This window comes from Microplitis mediator, chromosome 2, assembly GCF_029852145.1.
Source record: "Microplitis mediator isolate UGA2020A chromosome 2, iyMicMedi2.1, whole genome shotgun sequence".
In the NCBI taxonomy this organism is placed as follows: domain Eukaryota; kingdom Metazoa; phylum Arthropoda; class Insecta; order Hymenoptera; family Braconidae; genus Microplitis; species Microplitis mediator.
The window spans coordinates 4,610,161-4,626,039 of NC_079970.1; the positions used below are offsets into that span (position 1 = coordinate 4,610,161).

At 29.8% G+C, this 15,879-nt stretch overlaps 1 protein-coding gene across 5 annotated transcripts in view; it reads right to left on the minus strand.

The window, feature by feature from the left end:
* Positions 1 to 15,879, minus strand: part of LOC130664027 (alpha-mannosidase 2) — a 106,760-nt gene that overhangs the window by 61,533 nt on the left and 29,348 nt on the right. For 3 of the 5 annotated variants that reach the window (XM_057463678.1, XM_057463676.1, XM_057463674.1), the window contains 2 exons: positions 3,399 to 4,089; positions 2,109 to 2,605 (listed from right to left, as the gene is read on the minus strand). In XM_057463678.1, coding sequence (XP_057319661.1) covers positions 2,109 to 2,408 — 300 coding nt within the window. In that variant the 5' untranslated portion in view covers positions 2,409 to 2,605; positions 3,399 to 4,089. Of the gene's footprint in view, positions 1 to 2,108; positions 2,606 to 3,398; positions 4,090 to 5,760; positions 6,091 to 15,879 lie in introns of those variants that run through there. The other 2 variants (XM_057463675.1, XM_057463679.1) reach the window with 2 other exon arrangements.

Consider the following 15,879-nt stretch of genomic DNA (forward strand, 5'->3'; position numbering starts at 1 on the left):
ACGAATTTTCAGTAAATGAATAACTGTCACGCGATGTTACTATTTTAAAATATATATATTTATAATATACAGACATCCAAACAATTACTTCGCTATTACCGAACTCATTATCTTGTTTTAAAAACAGTTTTAGTTTTATCATTTCATAAAATAGCTAATCAATATAATTTTCTGTAACGATAAAAGCTATTTAGATAAATAGCTGAGTAATAAAAGGAATATAGAATACAGAAGATTGTATCATACATGATACAAGATATGGTTTTAAAAAAAAGTAATCGAGTAAATATGAAACAATTAGATACATATATATATTTATATGAAAGGGTAACTCGTTAATCGAGTGAACGTGTTGTATTATGTCCAACATTGATCGAGCAAATGGACTATTTCTAGTGATCGCCGGGTTTTCACACACGAACGCAAATAAAGCGACACATCATATCAACCCATTACAGTCTCGACTGTGCGGGAAACGATTAACAAAGAGTGCAGATGAGAAGAGAGCACATGAGCACAGAGGGTCGAGAGTGGAGTGGTTTGCATAGTAGACCATCGCTTTTAGTCCACTAACCAGTAACCTCTATAGCCGATAGCTCAGTTAATATATATGTATATAAATATACTGCAATAATATTGATTTTGTTTAAACCAATTGCGCATCAGTTTACAATAGACGTGCATGTAAACGAATCTTTGCTTGTAATAATAAAATAAATAATATATATATATTTATCTATGAATAGGAAATTAAAGTGAATAAATTTTCCGAGTTTGTACGTCATCTTCTTTAATATTTAGTTGCGTCATTTTTACTCGTACCTTGTACGACAGAATAAGGGTAAGAAAAAGAACCGTGCTTGGGAAAATTGTATGGCCAATTTGCATTCGTAGCACTTCTCCGCTCACGGCGGGTAGGCGGCATTTCTCAGTCGCAGTGACGATGCCAAGCTCAAGCTCAAACTCAAACTAAAATTCAAGCTCTGGCTCTGGCTCTAGAGAGATGACAAGAGAGCAAGAGTATATAAAAGTACACGGTAAAGAAAATAATAATACAAGAAAGAAATAAATAAAAAAATATGATTTCTATGAGTATGATAAAGATGTAGGGGTGTAAGGAGTGTAAGACTGTAAGGTAAAAAGCTCGTCTTTCGTGCGACAACGTTTTTCACGGTGATTCGCCTCTCTCCCTTCAACTCTTCTTTATATACTCTTGTATAGATATATGTATATATAATACTCTTTCTCTCTGGTTCTTTCTGTAATCGCTCTTCTCAACTGGAATAATTTTACCGAGGCCTTAAGACAAAGACAGCCGGCACTACGCTCGTCAAGAGCACTTACTTCCGCTCAGTTTTCTTTGCGTTTTTAACTAAGACATTACAAATAGAAAATAGCCTTTTTTGTTTTCTCTCAGTAAACTTTAAAAAAAAAACCAAAGTAATTCTTTTAAGATAAAAATTTTTTTAATTAAAACAAATTTAAAATACTTTGATAAAGTTTGTTTGATAATGAGGGAAAATTTTCTTTTGATGTCTCTTTGATACAATATACGATAGGTATTTTGTACGTGTACTAATAAAATATCAGGACGAGACAGAAAGTTTCCGCAGAACGTAAACGCCGGTAGCGGCATCAGAACAAGGGGTACAACCTAAACGAGAAGCTGCTGCTGTTGCTGTACCAGTAGTAGCAACAGTGACAATGGTAGGAGCAACCTAGTCGACTCGTCCTTTCGTTTAGTTTCCCGACGTACGCCAATGTGTCACGTCGTCCCACAGAACCGGCCGCGCGTAATTAAAACGAATCGCGGCGCTGCCCGAGGCGACGTTTAATCGAGTTGCAGCTCGGTATACCGCTGTCTCCGCACTTTTCCACAGCTCGTACTCGTAATTATTTTATTCGCTCCGCATGTATTCGAGTGGAATACATCGAAAAAAAAAATTCAAAAAAAAAACCGTATAATGAAATATAAAATATTGAAAAGGTGACGAAAATAAAGTGCAGGAAATTTTATATTTATTTCCCTGTACCTAATGGCGCCATTGTAAATTATTTTTTTGATTGAAACATTAAATAATAATTAATAAATAACAGCAAAGACTCACCTGGAAATCAAATTTAGCGAATTCAGTGAGGGTGTCAATGTCAGCATTTCGGGGCTGTGTCAGCGGACAATTGGACGTTGAAACTCTCGCGTCAGGTTGTTCACTGTAGTCAGGTACAAGGGTAGTGAGGGGTGACCGTTGCTCGTATCTAACACCCACAGGTGCTGCAAGAAGCGCTGGCGCTTGACCCGTTGACGGCGCCTGTATCTGACTTACGTAATACAAACACACCAGCAGTGACAGTATCACCACGCACAGTATCAACATGCGGCCGGAGCCACGCCGAAAAAGTTTGTACATATTTGAATTATTGTACTTTCTTACAAAGCAACACAAGAACAAATATTATTGTTCTCACTTTATAAACTTCCGTTTATTTATTTTAAATGTCTGTAATTTTTATTTGATTCCGAATCAAGGCATTTTTAAAGCCTCGGATTTGAATTCAACGGTTCAGAATTTAAATTTCTTGTTTCAGGACTTCATGTTGATTGTTTCTGTAATCAAAAAAGTAAAAAGTTATTTTGAATTTTGATTTATTCGATTTGATTTGATTTTAAACTTTAGTTAAACGGTTATTGAAGTATGGATGTGGGTCAACGGAGGCTAAGTTTAAGTTAAATTATTTGTCCCCGCGGCTCTCATAAACTACCCAACAAAATACTGTCTACTCATTCTCATTACAGCCCCCTCTATATCATCTTTCTTTATCTTCTTCTGACACTCTAAATTACGTGGGTACGAGAGCGTGTTCACTAGTTGATTAAATGCCCAGCGAAAAATTATTACTGATCGATATCCGCTGGCCGCAATTACACGCGAGAGACAGAAAATCATACACGAGAAAATATAGTCGTACTGTTCGGTTTTACTTGATTTTATTCATTTTGTTTAATAAATATTGTTGTTATTTTTAATTTTAATAAATATTTATAAATCAAGGCTGAATAAATGGGTTGCCTATGAATTTAAATAAAATAAATTAACATCCCTTTTTTTTTAATTAGTTTTAAGCCCATTGTAATTATAGAGAGATGTAAAAATAAATAGATTTTGTGTTTTTAGAATAAAAAATTATTTGCTTTCGTAAATTTGAAGTCTGTTATTTTATTCAAATAAAAGGTGAAAAATAATTTCGTCTATTCAAATCCATATATTTTTTGGTATTTCGTTTTCGACTTTTTTAAAATTGTTTTTCTAATGTAAAAATATAAGAGGTATTTTCAGCAGACGTTATTGAGGGTACAACAGACATGTGTAATATAAAAATATATTTCAATGTAATCTTACCTCGAAATACACAATTCACATGTTGTTATCTGCGCCAGATTACTTGGTCAGTTCGCCAAGATTTCTGGTGCTCAAGAGACTGTAGATCTTCCCAACAAGAGGATATTGTGAAAAGATTGCTGAGAAAATCTCGTTCTGTAGTAAAGTACGCAGCTATATCACGTTATATATATATATGTGTGTATACACAGAAAAGAATAGGAGGAAAATTGTAGAGCAGTGAAAAATGAAAAATTCGACTGTCCAATGGTTTTACGTAGACGACCAATTTCGTCTTGCACGGACGTCAGAAGCGACCGCGACGTGTCGAGGATACTTATCGCGATTCACTCTACGACGACGTCTCTGCCTACTGAGTCCTTGGATGGCAACTAAAAAAATCCGAGTACTGGAGTAAGAAAAACGATGCATTCGTCTTTTCTGGAAAAGTTCCACTGAAAAGATGCCGACAGTATAATGAGATTTTATTTTTTTTATTTTATTTTCTTCACCACTTTCTTCCTTTTTCTTTTCACTTAAATTGCTCCAGTATTATCATTATTATTTTTATTTAAACAACTTTTTACGCCACTGGATTTACGAGAAAAGAATCGCTCGTTTTATCAAGATTTTCTTCTTATACTTTTTGCACTCGCACTTGCCGGTTAATTGTATCAATGGTGTTAATAAATTTCCCGGAAAAACTGAGCGTCTGTAACAAAAAAATATAATATATCGTTATATATAAGTTTATTAATTGCCTCAGTGAATGGTAATTTAATTATATTGATAGAAAATTTATGAAGGTTTTTATAATGAAAAGTCGGTAAAAGTCTTTTGTAAAACTATCAGAGCGTATATAGTAACAGAGAATAGTAACGTAACGTAAAAGTGTGTGTGTTGGTCTATTGAAAAAGAATAGTGTAGCGTAAAGAGTGAAAATTCCCAAAGAAAGTTGCACGTGCTTTGAAAAAACAGGGCTTTTAACTCGAGAAAATTTTTCAAACGGTTTTACGGTTGTTTTCCGGTGTAAAAAAAAATTTTTTAGTTTGTATGCACTCCACGTCTGTAAACATCAACTATCGCACGGTAAGTCGTGCTTTGTATTTTTATTTTTTTTATGTATCCTTCATCGATGTACTTCATTATTTACATTTACCAAACACTCACAACAAGTGTTTTATTTTTTATAAATTAAATGAAATGTAGTGCGTTAAAAATATATGAAAAATTAAAATAAAATACAGGTTGTTTTTTATATCACGTTAATTTTAAATGTTTGCCGAAACGATTTTAAATGTTGTAATAAAATAATTTTTTATTTTTTCAAGTATCATTGCAAATATTTGTGGCCATTTTATTAAATTTTTCATTGTAAAAAAAAAATGGTAATCGAAGAAAAATGTTTAATGTAAACAATAAAAGTTAATTTAAAATTACTTTTATTATTCATTTTAGTTATGGATAAAATATTCATTTGTACACACGTGACAGTAAGAAACTTTTCTAAGTCAAGGTACACGCCCGTGACTTTCTTGACTGTTTCACATCAGATATGAGTGAATGCGCGGTTCCGAAAAATAAAATCTTTAATTTTTCAAATTCTTTTTTTTTTAATTCACATGATTTTAATTAATCAGAACATGATTTTAATTAATTAGAATAGAATAGCGTTTTCATCTGTACCACATAGCGTGTTTTACAAAACTGTATCTTTGTCTTGTATTAATTATTTACATTTATTTACACTAACTTTGACTTATTTTTCTACATATTTGGACTCTCTTTTTTTTATCTTATACCACACTCCTTGCTTCACTAATCACATTTTCGTTACAATAATTTTTATACTCCTTCATACTTAAATTAACCTAGTATCTATACATATATTGCGATGTCAGGATTTTTCTGACAATCAATATTGTAACATTCATTCTCTTTAAACAGTCTTTCAATCTCTCCAACATATATACAGTTCCCTATTTATATCTCCTTCAAGCATTGCAATTAATTTTTCCCTTGTTAGATTCTAATTAATGAATAAATTAAAAAAAATAATCCAAATAAATTTATAAAATTAGTCCATGAGTTAAAATTAATTAAAAAAGTAATTTTAACATAAAATATACACGAATAAACTTTTTTAAAACAGTAATAAATAAATGAAATAAATTACACTGAAAATAATGTATTTAAAAAAAAAAAAGTTGTATGTTCTAGTTCGGATTCTCCCTAGAGTAACTGAGACATCCCCAAAGTCATGCAGAAAAGTCCCAATAGAGTAACAGCTCGTGTTCTCTTATACAACACTAGCTACAGAATAAACTCCAAAAAGTTGAGAGAGAGTCAACTCTTGGAAAAATTTCCCCAGAGAATGACATACCCATTCGTGTTTCACCTTCTGTCCTTCTGTCACTCTCCTATTTTTATCAATACAAGTAATAACATCACCTCTATTCACTAGTTATATACTTTGTCGTTACCTTATCACGTCGACTAGTCAACAAAATCCCACATCAATCATGCACTTTGTCATGTCAACCAAATAGAGCACACCATTAATAATGCGAGATAAATTTATGCAACCAGGGACAACAAACACGAGTAAACTGAGTAAACTTTCAGACGCGTATACAAATTTATATTTATGGTAATTATTATATATTAGTAGATAAGACGTTTACGTTCGGGCAAGCCACAACGTACTACTGGTGAGTAGAATGCAATGGTTTTGACACGCCGTTCGCAGTGATATCTGCAAAGCGCATGTGCCGATAATCTCGTGGCGCAGACAAGTGCGACCGAGGGAGATAAAAAGAGAAAGACATATAGACACAGAGACACTGAGGGTTGAAATTTTGTCGAGTAGGGGTAGTATAGTAGTATAGCAGCAAAAAATGAAAAAAAAAAAAAACGAAAATATGTATACATATATATAATATAATAAATGTATGTATGTATATACGGGGGAGAAGTAGAAGTAGACGATGATACGGTGATACCAAGTGAAGAAAGTATGAGTCAGACATGTGTGAAAGTGAGACGAGTGAGCACACGTGCGAGAGAGACAGCATTAATATGTGATAGGGTATTTTCTATACCGTCATAGTGATGGTGCAGAAAAAGATAAAGGTTAAAGAAAATATAAGAAAAAAGAATAGACATATATGGCAAAAAAAAATATTGATATGATGTACGCCATTGAATTTTCGATTTTCGGTGGCAGATGTCGATCAAACAAAAGTATCTTTTATAGAACACAGTTTACTATTGATTTATTCATAATGAATTTGTTTTGAATATTAGTAAAATTACTAATTTAATAATTTTAATAATTAATTTTTTTTTTAATTTTTGTTTAAAAAATTCGATTAAAAATAAAAAATTTATCGTCAATAAGTGGGTGCCTATCAAATAACAGTGTAACAATATAATCACAATATTTAATTAATCTCAACATTAATCAAACTGTATTCATACCTAGAAATTGATTGATCATGTGAAATTTCGTATTTTGCCTCTCTTCTGTATAATATAAATATAGATATAGATATATATATATATAGAGATATGTTGTGTATGTATACATGTATAACTTGATACAATATCTCTCCCCTATAGTAATTTGATTGCCTAGTAAATTCAACGACGAAACAGAATGGAATAACTCGATTTTGCGTAAAAAGCGAACGGCAAATGAGTTTGTTGAAAAACGCCTAAAGGTACACTTGTCTGTTCAGTCTATCAGCTAAAACTTTTTTCATCCAAACTATTTAGTTAATTCTTCATCATTTAATTGATTTTTTTACTTTTAATAAAATTTAATACGGCAATAATTAAATTTAAATGTTTTATAACGCCGCTATAATTGTGTAATATAATATATATGAAATAAATCTATCAGAATGTTAACAAGCAGAAGACGTATTACGAAAAATGAATATAAAGTGAATGATTGTTAAAGATTAATTTAAATAGGTCGGGAAGCGGTGTATTCTTCCCGTACCCGCGGTCTTTTGTTTCGCTCAGTTAAATTATAACTGAGGGGTTACTGAAGTCAAGAGCACCACGTTGTACTCGTGTACACTGTAAGTATGCAGGAAGTCCTCATTGTCTTTGTTACAGTGATTGTTACTGTCTCAACCTTTTTATCTTCCTTTCTCTCCCGCCTCGCTCTCAACTATCACTTGATTTACACCCGTCACTTAATCATTTTCTTTTATTGTGTAATTTCATTTTTTTTTTCATCCACTTTCTAATGATTTCAGTTTATCTTACAGTCCTATTTGCCATTATTTTTTCTAATTGTCTACTACAATTATTAACTATTTAAATTACACTGTAAACAGAGCGGTGTTATAAATGGATTTAATTTAACACCACGTGGTATTAAAATCAAATAACACTGGTGTAGGAGGTGTAATTTGGTGGTGTTAAATCAGTGGGAAAAAAAATTCCACGTATAAAAAAATGTATGACGTATAAAAAAATATAAAAATTTAAGGAATATCATCTGGAGAAAATTTTAACTTTGCTATGTACTTAGTTAAATAATTTTTATGTTATACGTAAGTTATTTAAAAATTACACTATTTTACGCCCATTATTTTGATCACCAACAATTTAATTAATTAATAAAAACACCAGTAGTTTAACTGTAACGATCGAGTGAGTAAAAATATTCACAAAGTAAAGTATTTTATCATCGGAAAATTTTTTTAACACCGGTAGAGAATATTTACACCGGCGGTGATGTTATTTTAACACCACTTTCGATGTTGAAATTTAACACCGAAAATTTAAACACCTACACCGCCTGGACTTATTCCATTTTTTACAGTGTTTAAAAAAACAAAAATTTCTAATAAATTTTAATAATTTTATATGATAATGAATATAAATTTAAAAAACAATAAAACTTAAATTTAAATGACAAATAAAATAAATGAACTAAATTCATAAATTTCTCATTACCATTATACTTATTATAATTATTATGCACTCACTGTACAGCAGAATAATATATATGTATATAGATACATATATAAACGATGAGCCTTTTCAACGGTTTTACGGTTCTCACTAGTCCATTCTATTCTATTCCGTACTCGCTTTTAACAGTACTCATACCCCCTTTTGATCCGCATGTCGACGTCCATTAACGTGCCAATTATCCACGTCCGACACACCTGCGCCAGTTGCTCTGTACTTAGTTATCTTTTTTCACCCTTTTATTCTTTTTATCCTTTTCTCTTTATCACGGTGTAAGGAAAAACAACGAGCACCTAAGAAGGTACATCAACTATCAGATAACTGAGATGACGGATCTCTCCTGTTATTTACTTTAAACTTTTTTAATATTCTTAAGGATTATTTAGTGGGTGATAGCTCCTTTTTTATCCTTAAACTTTTACCTGTTAGCTTTATAATTACATCACCCGCGCACTTTGATTAATTAACAGTTTAAATTTTTATTCACATTTAAAAAATTAAAAAAAAATATATATATAACCTTTTAATTGGATTTCTAATTCATGAGATAAATTTCAGTTTTTATTATGCAGACTATTTTTTTTTTTTTACTCATGTAATTAAATTTTCAATCGTCGGTAATTTAACATAAAATTTATACCAATATTTTACAATAATTTAATATGAAAAAAAAAAAAACGTAAGTCAATTACGGTCGCCAACTGAGTTATACATTATTGATTGTAGTTTTTTATATTGTACTTTTTTTTTATCACTTGACAATTTATCAACTTTAATAGAGCAATTAATAATAAGAAAATTTTGTTTAAAAAAAGATAAATTAGTTTGCAACAAAGATCTAATTTATGTATCGACATAAAAAAAAAAAAAAAAAATAGTAATAAAAAATAATAAAGAAATAAATTTGACTTATCGACCTAAGTGACCAGGTGATTTAAGTCCTAACATGAGTATACTAGCATCAGTAGTGTTTCTCGCAGTAGTAAGTATATATTTTAGTAGTGAGCTTGAATTTAAGACCAGAGTCCCTCGTATGTCTACTCGAAGATGGAGTTTTACTGCGCACCCGGGAAAACCTATGAACGTAAGCAACACGAGAACTACTACTCTTTGTTGTTGCTGTTGTTATTATTTTGATGATGAAAAAATGTAACATGGCTTCTCTGTATATAATACTTTGTAAAAGTACTCTTGCTAAATTACAAACTACGGTAAATTCTTTTGTACATCAGGTAAATCAATTTATATTTTACTATTTTTTTTTTTTTTTCACTATAATTATAAAAGTTATTATTATTTAATAAGAAATAAGTTTGTCTATCATGTTTTATTAGTTAGACAAGCTATTTTTAAAATGTTAAATAAACACATGTGACAAACGACAAATAGCCTCCCTGATCGGCTGTTAAAGTTAAAACGCTGAATTTTTATTTTGTTGACTATCCATTATTATAACTTATAGGTATTATACCTCAGGGAGTTCACACTTCCATATATGTCTCATTTTTATTTGAATTTATTACTAATATTTATCAAAAAAAAATATTATTTTTTAAGGCGTTAAATAAATTTGTAACAAGTTAATTTAATTTGTCTTTAGTAAAAAAAAAAAAAAAAAAAAAGTTGTGTGTCTATAGAAAATGAATTATTGTAAAATAAAAAAAGTTTTTTAAAAATATATAAAATGTACTCAGACTACAGGGTAAATAGACTGCAAGTTTTCCTTTCAATTCTTAGGTTTAAGTGGTTGAAACTCAATTTTAAGATTGAAAAGCTCGAGAGGTAAAATAGTAAGAAGGGTAAAAAGAGAATCAAAACGATAAAGCAGAAGAGGAAGAAGACGAAGATGAAGAAGAATTTAATTAGGTCGACACACAGCCCAGACGAGAGGTCATAAGGGCATTGGTCAGACAGTGATGTGGCATATACTTTACTCTCCACTTCATCTTTGTCTTCAATTCGGTAGTCTCTGCTCACTCATTTGGACGACGGTCTCATAAACCGAGATACAACTTGGCTGAACTACTTTACTGAGTTCATAGGGATGACGCACGACGTTTATTCCGCACCAACGAGCCAGAAGGAGGAGTGCGAGAAACATGGCAGACGGTCATTCATGCAGTCTACTCGACATCTAACGCGAAACTATCATTCTATCTTGTCACATCTCTTTCTCTTAATCTCCCCATCTTTATTCCTCATATGTAATTTACACATGTTAACAATATGCGTGTGTTTGCATCACGATACGCCGACAGTATTCAGCCAAAAGTCATCACGTTCTACTTCCTTATGTTATACCGTGTACACTTGTCTACGTACTTCTTGGTGCTGATTAACACTCAAGCCCCGAGGCACGTTCTTAGTCTAATTTTAACTTATCATCATTTATTGCTTTTATAATTACATTAATTTGTTGTCTGTTTTATGTTCATACGAGGGTTATTATTTTTAGTCAATTTTCTCGTGTAAATTATTTTTATTGATATAATTATTAATAGTAATCTGAGGTTACTACGAAACTGCCCGCGTACAACAATTAGATTTATTGAATTTTTTTAAACTATTACTTCAATTTCATTTTTTGAAAATTTCATTTTTGAGATTTGGGAAGCAAATGCTTATTTATTTTTGACATTCTTTTGCAAAACGTAGCGAGGTAATAAGATAAAAATTACCCGGGTCAAAAAAAAATGACTTAAATTTAAGTCAGCTAAGCCAAATTCAAGTAAAATTTAACTTTTTTGACTTAAATGAATGCTACGTAAGTCAAGTTAACCAAAAGTAAGAAAATCAAACTTTTTCTTCATCTATTTTCGACTTGCTTTTGATTACTTTACCCCGGGTAAAATTGACCTACTTGGTATCCATGTAAGTTAAAAAAGTCAAATTTGACTCAGTTTTGGCTTAGTTCACATGAATTCAAGTCAAAAAAGTCAAACTTACGTTATTTTTTTTATCCGGGTGTAAGCGGGAAATTTAAAATTTTTTTTCAACATCCCCTAAATCCGCTGAAAATAAACTCGCGACATTATTTTTAATAACCAATATTTTATACGTCATCTTGAATTAATTTTATGCCTGTAAATGCTAAGTAGTAAAGTGATGAAACAAGAACCTTCGGGTTATAAATTTCAGATTATTGAATACGGCTGTCAAAAAATTCTTCTTGTTTTCTTAATAATGTAGATTATTATTTTTATCAAAATTTTTTCGTTAAAAATCACGTACAAGTCAATATAATGTGATGAAAAAAATATATGTAGCCATAGAAAAGATCAAATCTAACTCAATTGTCCTTGAGAAACCTTTTTATATAACTCCCTTTTTTCCCGTTCTACGCTTAGATTTAACGCAACTTAAATCCCTGCTGAAATCACACCCTCTTTTTCGGCAAACACTTCTTACTTTCAACGCACATCACTAAGTATAAATCATTTACCCTCATAAGAAAAAACAACATTTATTCAATCCACTGAACAAATATTATCTCAACATTTGAACTAAAAAATGCGATAAATAATATCTGAGTTTCAAAATTTGTTAATTCAAAAAAGTTTTCTTATTAAGCTGAGTCTACAAGCAGTAATTTGAAGTTTATAAATGAACAAAAAAATAAATGCTACATCATTTATGTACGAAAGTCGGTGGAGGGGTTGGTACATAGTTAGGAAACAAGAGGATCTTGCAAGTGCAGCCACACGACATGTGTCGTAAGGTTGTTATGTGGAGAAACGTTTGCCGCACGTGTATATACGCGAATAAGTAGTGGGTTACGAACGCCAGCGTACTTACAACTATACCCCAAGAGTATAACCTAGTGGTTAGGCATCAGGAGTAACACAGTAACAGCCCAGTGTGCAAAGATCCACCAAGCTTGTACGTGATGTTGTTATTGTTATTACGTTGGGAGCTTTTGAATTGGTCACCGACCTTGCCTCTAATAACGGCAAAGGTTCATGTGTTAGTGATACTAGCTTCATGTTTATGCTGTATAGTCAAATACCTAGTTATATTAGCTACTATGCTCCTACTAGGGTAGTTAACACCTGATTTATTTATGTAATTTGGCCTGGCTCGCTAGACTTTCTCAAAAGTTAGTTAATCGTTCCAAAGTACCTTCAAAGTAATCTTGGCTTTTGTTTGGTTAATTTTTACTTTTTTTATTTTTTTTACCCTAAAAAAAAAAATGTCCTTTCTTTGTGTTATAAATTTTTTTACCGGGTCATGTTCTTAAAAATAGAAAAAAAATTCGCGATAAAAAGTTGATTAGTTATTGGAAAATTGATTAAATTAAATGAAAAATGAATTTTGAGTAAAATGTTAATTTATAATTGCACTGAGTGCTAAAGATTGTTCGACATTAAGAGAGATAAAAAAATTAATTATTTGAAAGTTTTGGTAAAAAAAGAAAATGGAGCACGGTAAAGTGTGATTAATTTTCGATGGTGTCATGACAAAAATTATTTATACTCTTCATTACTTTAAATTCATTAATAGTAAATTTTATTTATTATTTAAAGCTTTTGAAAGAACGAAATTTATATGGTAAAGCTGAAATGAGTGACACTTTAATCAATTATTTATTTGACTTTCTTTAAAATCTTCGAAAGTTATAAATATTTGAATATAATCTATAGAATATGTAGAATCATAGGAAATTCATTTCTGGCTGATAATTCATGAGATTCGACAAAGAAAAATTGAATTTCGTGGCATTTATGAAAATAACACGAAAACTACAAATTCCATATAACATATATCACATACAAATACTTATATTTAATATAAAGTGTCATTAATAAATAGGAAATACCGTTGATTAAATTATTGGAAACACAAAATAAGAAAATGTGTTGAAAAAATTTATCTACTAAATTAATCAAAATAAATAAATAAAAATATTTAATATTTTTCTCAAAGTGTCATTTAAGATTTTCACCTTGAGAAATATAATTTTTTATTTAATAAATTTATCTACTCTTCAAAATTCGATTCAAACTTTACAATACTTACACTGAAAAAAAGAAATATTTGTCCCAAATAAATCAAATTATTTGTGCCTTTTTTTTTAAATATTTCTTAATGACAAATAAATATATTGGGTACAACAAATATGACAGTTGATTCAAATAATTTTATAATTTGACGGAAAAAATGACAAATCATTTATTTGTGATAAGTAATTGATGTATTTGTGGTAAAGATTTTAATTTGTGACAAATAACCTAAAATTTGGCGATACTATACATATATTTGAAGGATGATTTGAATTGGATCATTTCTTTACCGCAAATAAATCACTTATTTCACGCAATTAAACTACTCAAATATATTATATCTTTCTCACAATTAAATATTTATTTGGCCATATCCAAATATACGATATCTTTGGTTCAAATAAATCTTAGTTGGCTCAAATAAACTTTTTTTTCAGTGTACATATTGAGTAAAAAAAAAAAATAATAAAAGAAAATGGTTATTTTAATTTTTAATGTTTTAATTTAAAATATGTTTCAGAATCAATCATACAAAATAATTCGTTTTGTTGTAAATACACAACCAAAATAAAAACTTTAATTTACTAGTTTTGAATTTGACTTGATATTTCATTTGCACAAATTGCAATACGAGGGTATTTAAATGTTTGTATAAATTAATTACTTTGTTGGTTAAATTTCGTAGGGTAAATATGTAAAATGTAAATTTAAATAAAATTGAAATGTTACTTTATGAAATAAATTACTGAAGTTAAATAAATGTATGACATTGATATATTAATTGTTGATAATTTAAAATATTTGTATGTTTACATGTACAATATTCAATAATGTATTCTCTGTATCTATGTTTGTAATTTGTTATCAAGTCACAGTGTAAAGTTGACCTATTTGAGGTCGATACAAAATCAAATAAAAAAAAAAAATTAATTTCCAAGTTTTTCTTTTATTATTTATTTTTTCTTGTCGATAACTCTTTTCAGCTCATTTCCTTTATATAATACTTGTCTTATTTTTTTACACTTCTGTTACCACGACGTCATAGAAAAGAAAAATTGACCCAGTTACTTGAGATAAAATTCATGCAATAAATAATTTAAGTACCATTTACGTAATAATGAACTTAATTATTATTATTTCATAAAATCGAGCGATAGCTGTCTCTAAAATAGCCTATATTATTTTGAATAATTTATTGAGCGTTTTAGAATTACTAATTAAGCTGCTTAACTCAATTTCGTTAAGTATAACGGCGTAGAAAATCATAAACTGACGCTCTCTTTGAGAACAAAGAGCTTTTGTTTATTATAAATTTATAAAAATATTTTATTTGATACTTTAGATGAGAAACTCTCAAACAACTAAAGATGAAAAAATAAAAAATAAAAAAGGATATGAAATTAGACGTTTGAATATCCCTGCGGATATTCAAGAGTAATTTCAACAAGGCAATATCTCTTGAGGAAAGAAAAGGAAAACGAGTTACAAAAAATTTATCAAACGGAATATAAATGCGCGAATAAAATTAGTATAAAGTAATTTTTCTTGGGATTATTAAAATTATTATTTTTATGTTACCATTTATTTTGAAAAATTACGAAAATTTTTTTGATAAAATTTAAATGTAATGAACAATATATATGTCATATAAATAACATTTTAAGAAATGAATCATAGTAGTAAAAAGTTATTATGTGCATAATGATCAAAAATTTAATGCAGTGTAAAATCAACTGAGATAATGGAATATAATCTCTATTAAGAGAGTGTACCAGGTGAATTTCAAATGAACCGTTTTCACAGGTAAAGACCCAAATTATTAAACAAAATATGTCATTCGATGCGCAAACTAATGTAAGTGCAATAAGGACAGTTCCGTCCGTTCACATGTGTGTGAGAAAGAAAATAGATGGCATATCCTCTTAATATTCAAGTTCTCATTCATAATCAAAATATTTCAAATAACTTAATCTTGGGAATTTGGACAATGAGTGAAGATGTTGTATTATAAAATTTGCAACGTTTCGCTGATTTATCTCAGCTTCATCAGGTGAACTAAGAATCAAAAAAAATTCTCCTAGTTAATACAAATATTTGACATATGAAACAAAAATAAATAACAATAAATACTCTTATGGTTAACATCCTCGCCTAGTTTTTTGTTTCACATGTCAAATATTTGTATTAGCAAGGAGAACTTTTTGGTTCTTAGTTCGCCTGATGAAGCTGAAATAAATCAGCGAAACGTTGCAAATTTTATAATACTAGCGTACATTTTTCGCGCGCAAGCGCGCGCGTGTCGTTTTTCATATATTTATTTAAATGTATATTTTAGTGTCGTTTGTATATATTTTTTGCTTTCGACCAATCAAGTAATCGGAAAAGAGGCTTCATACATTTCATGCCTTTTTTATTTAAGGTAACATCTTCGCTTATTGTCCAAATTTCCAGGATTAAGTTATTTGAAATAATCGCTATTGTTATATAAGCTTCAAAAATTATGTACCTGA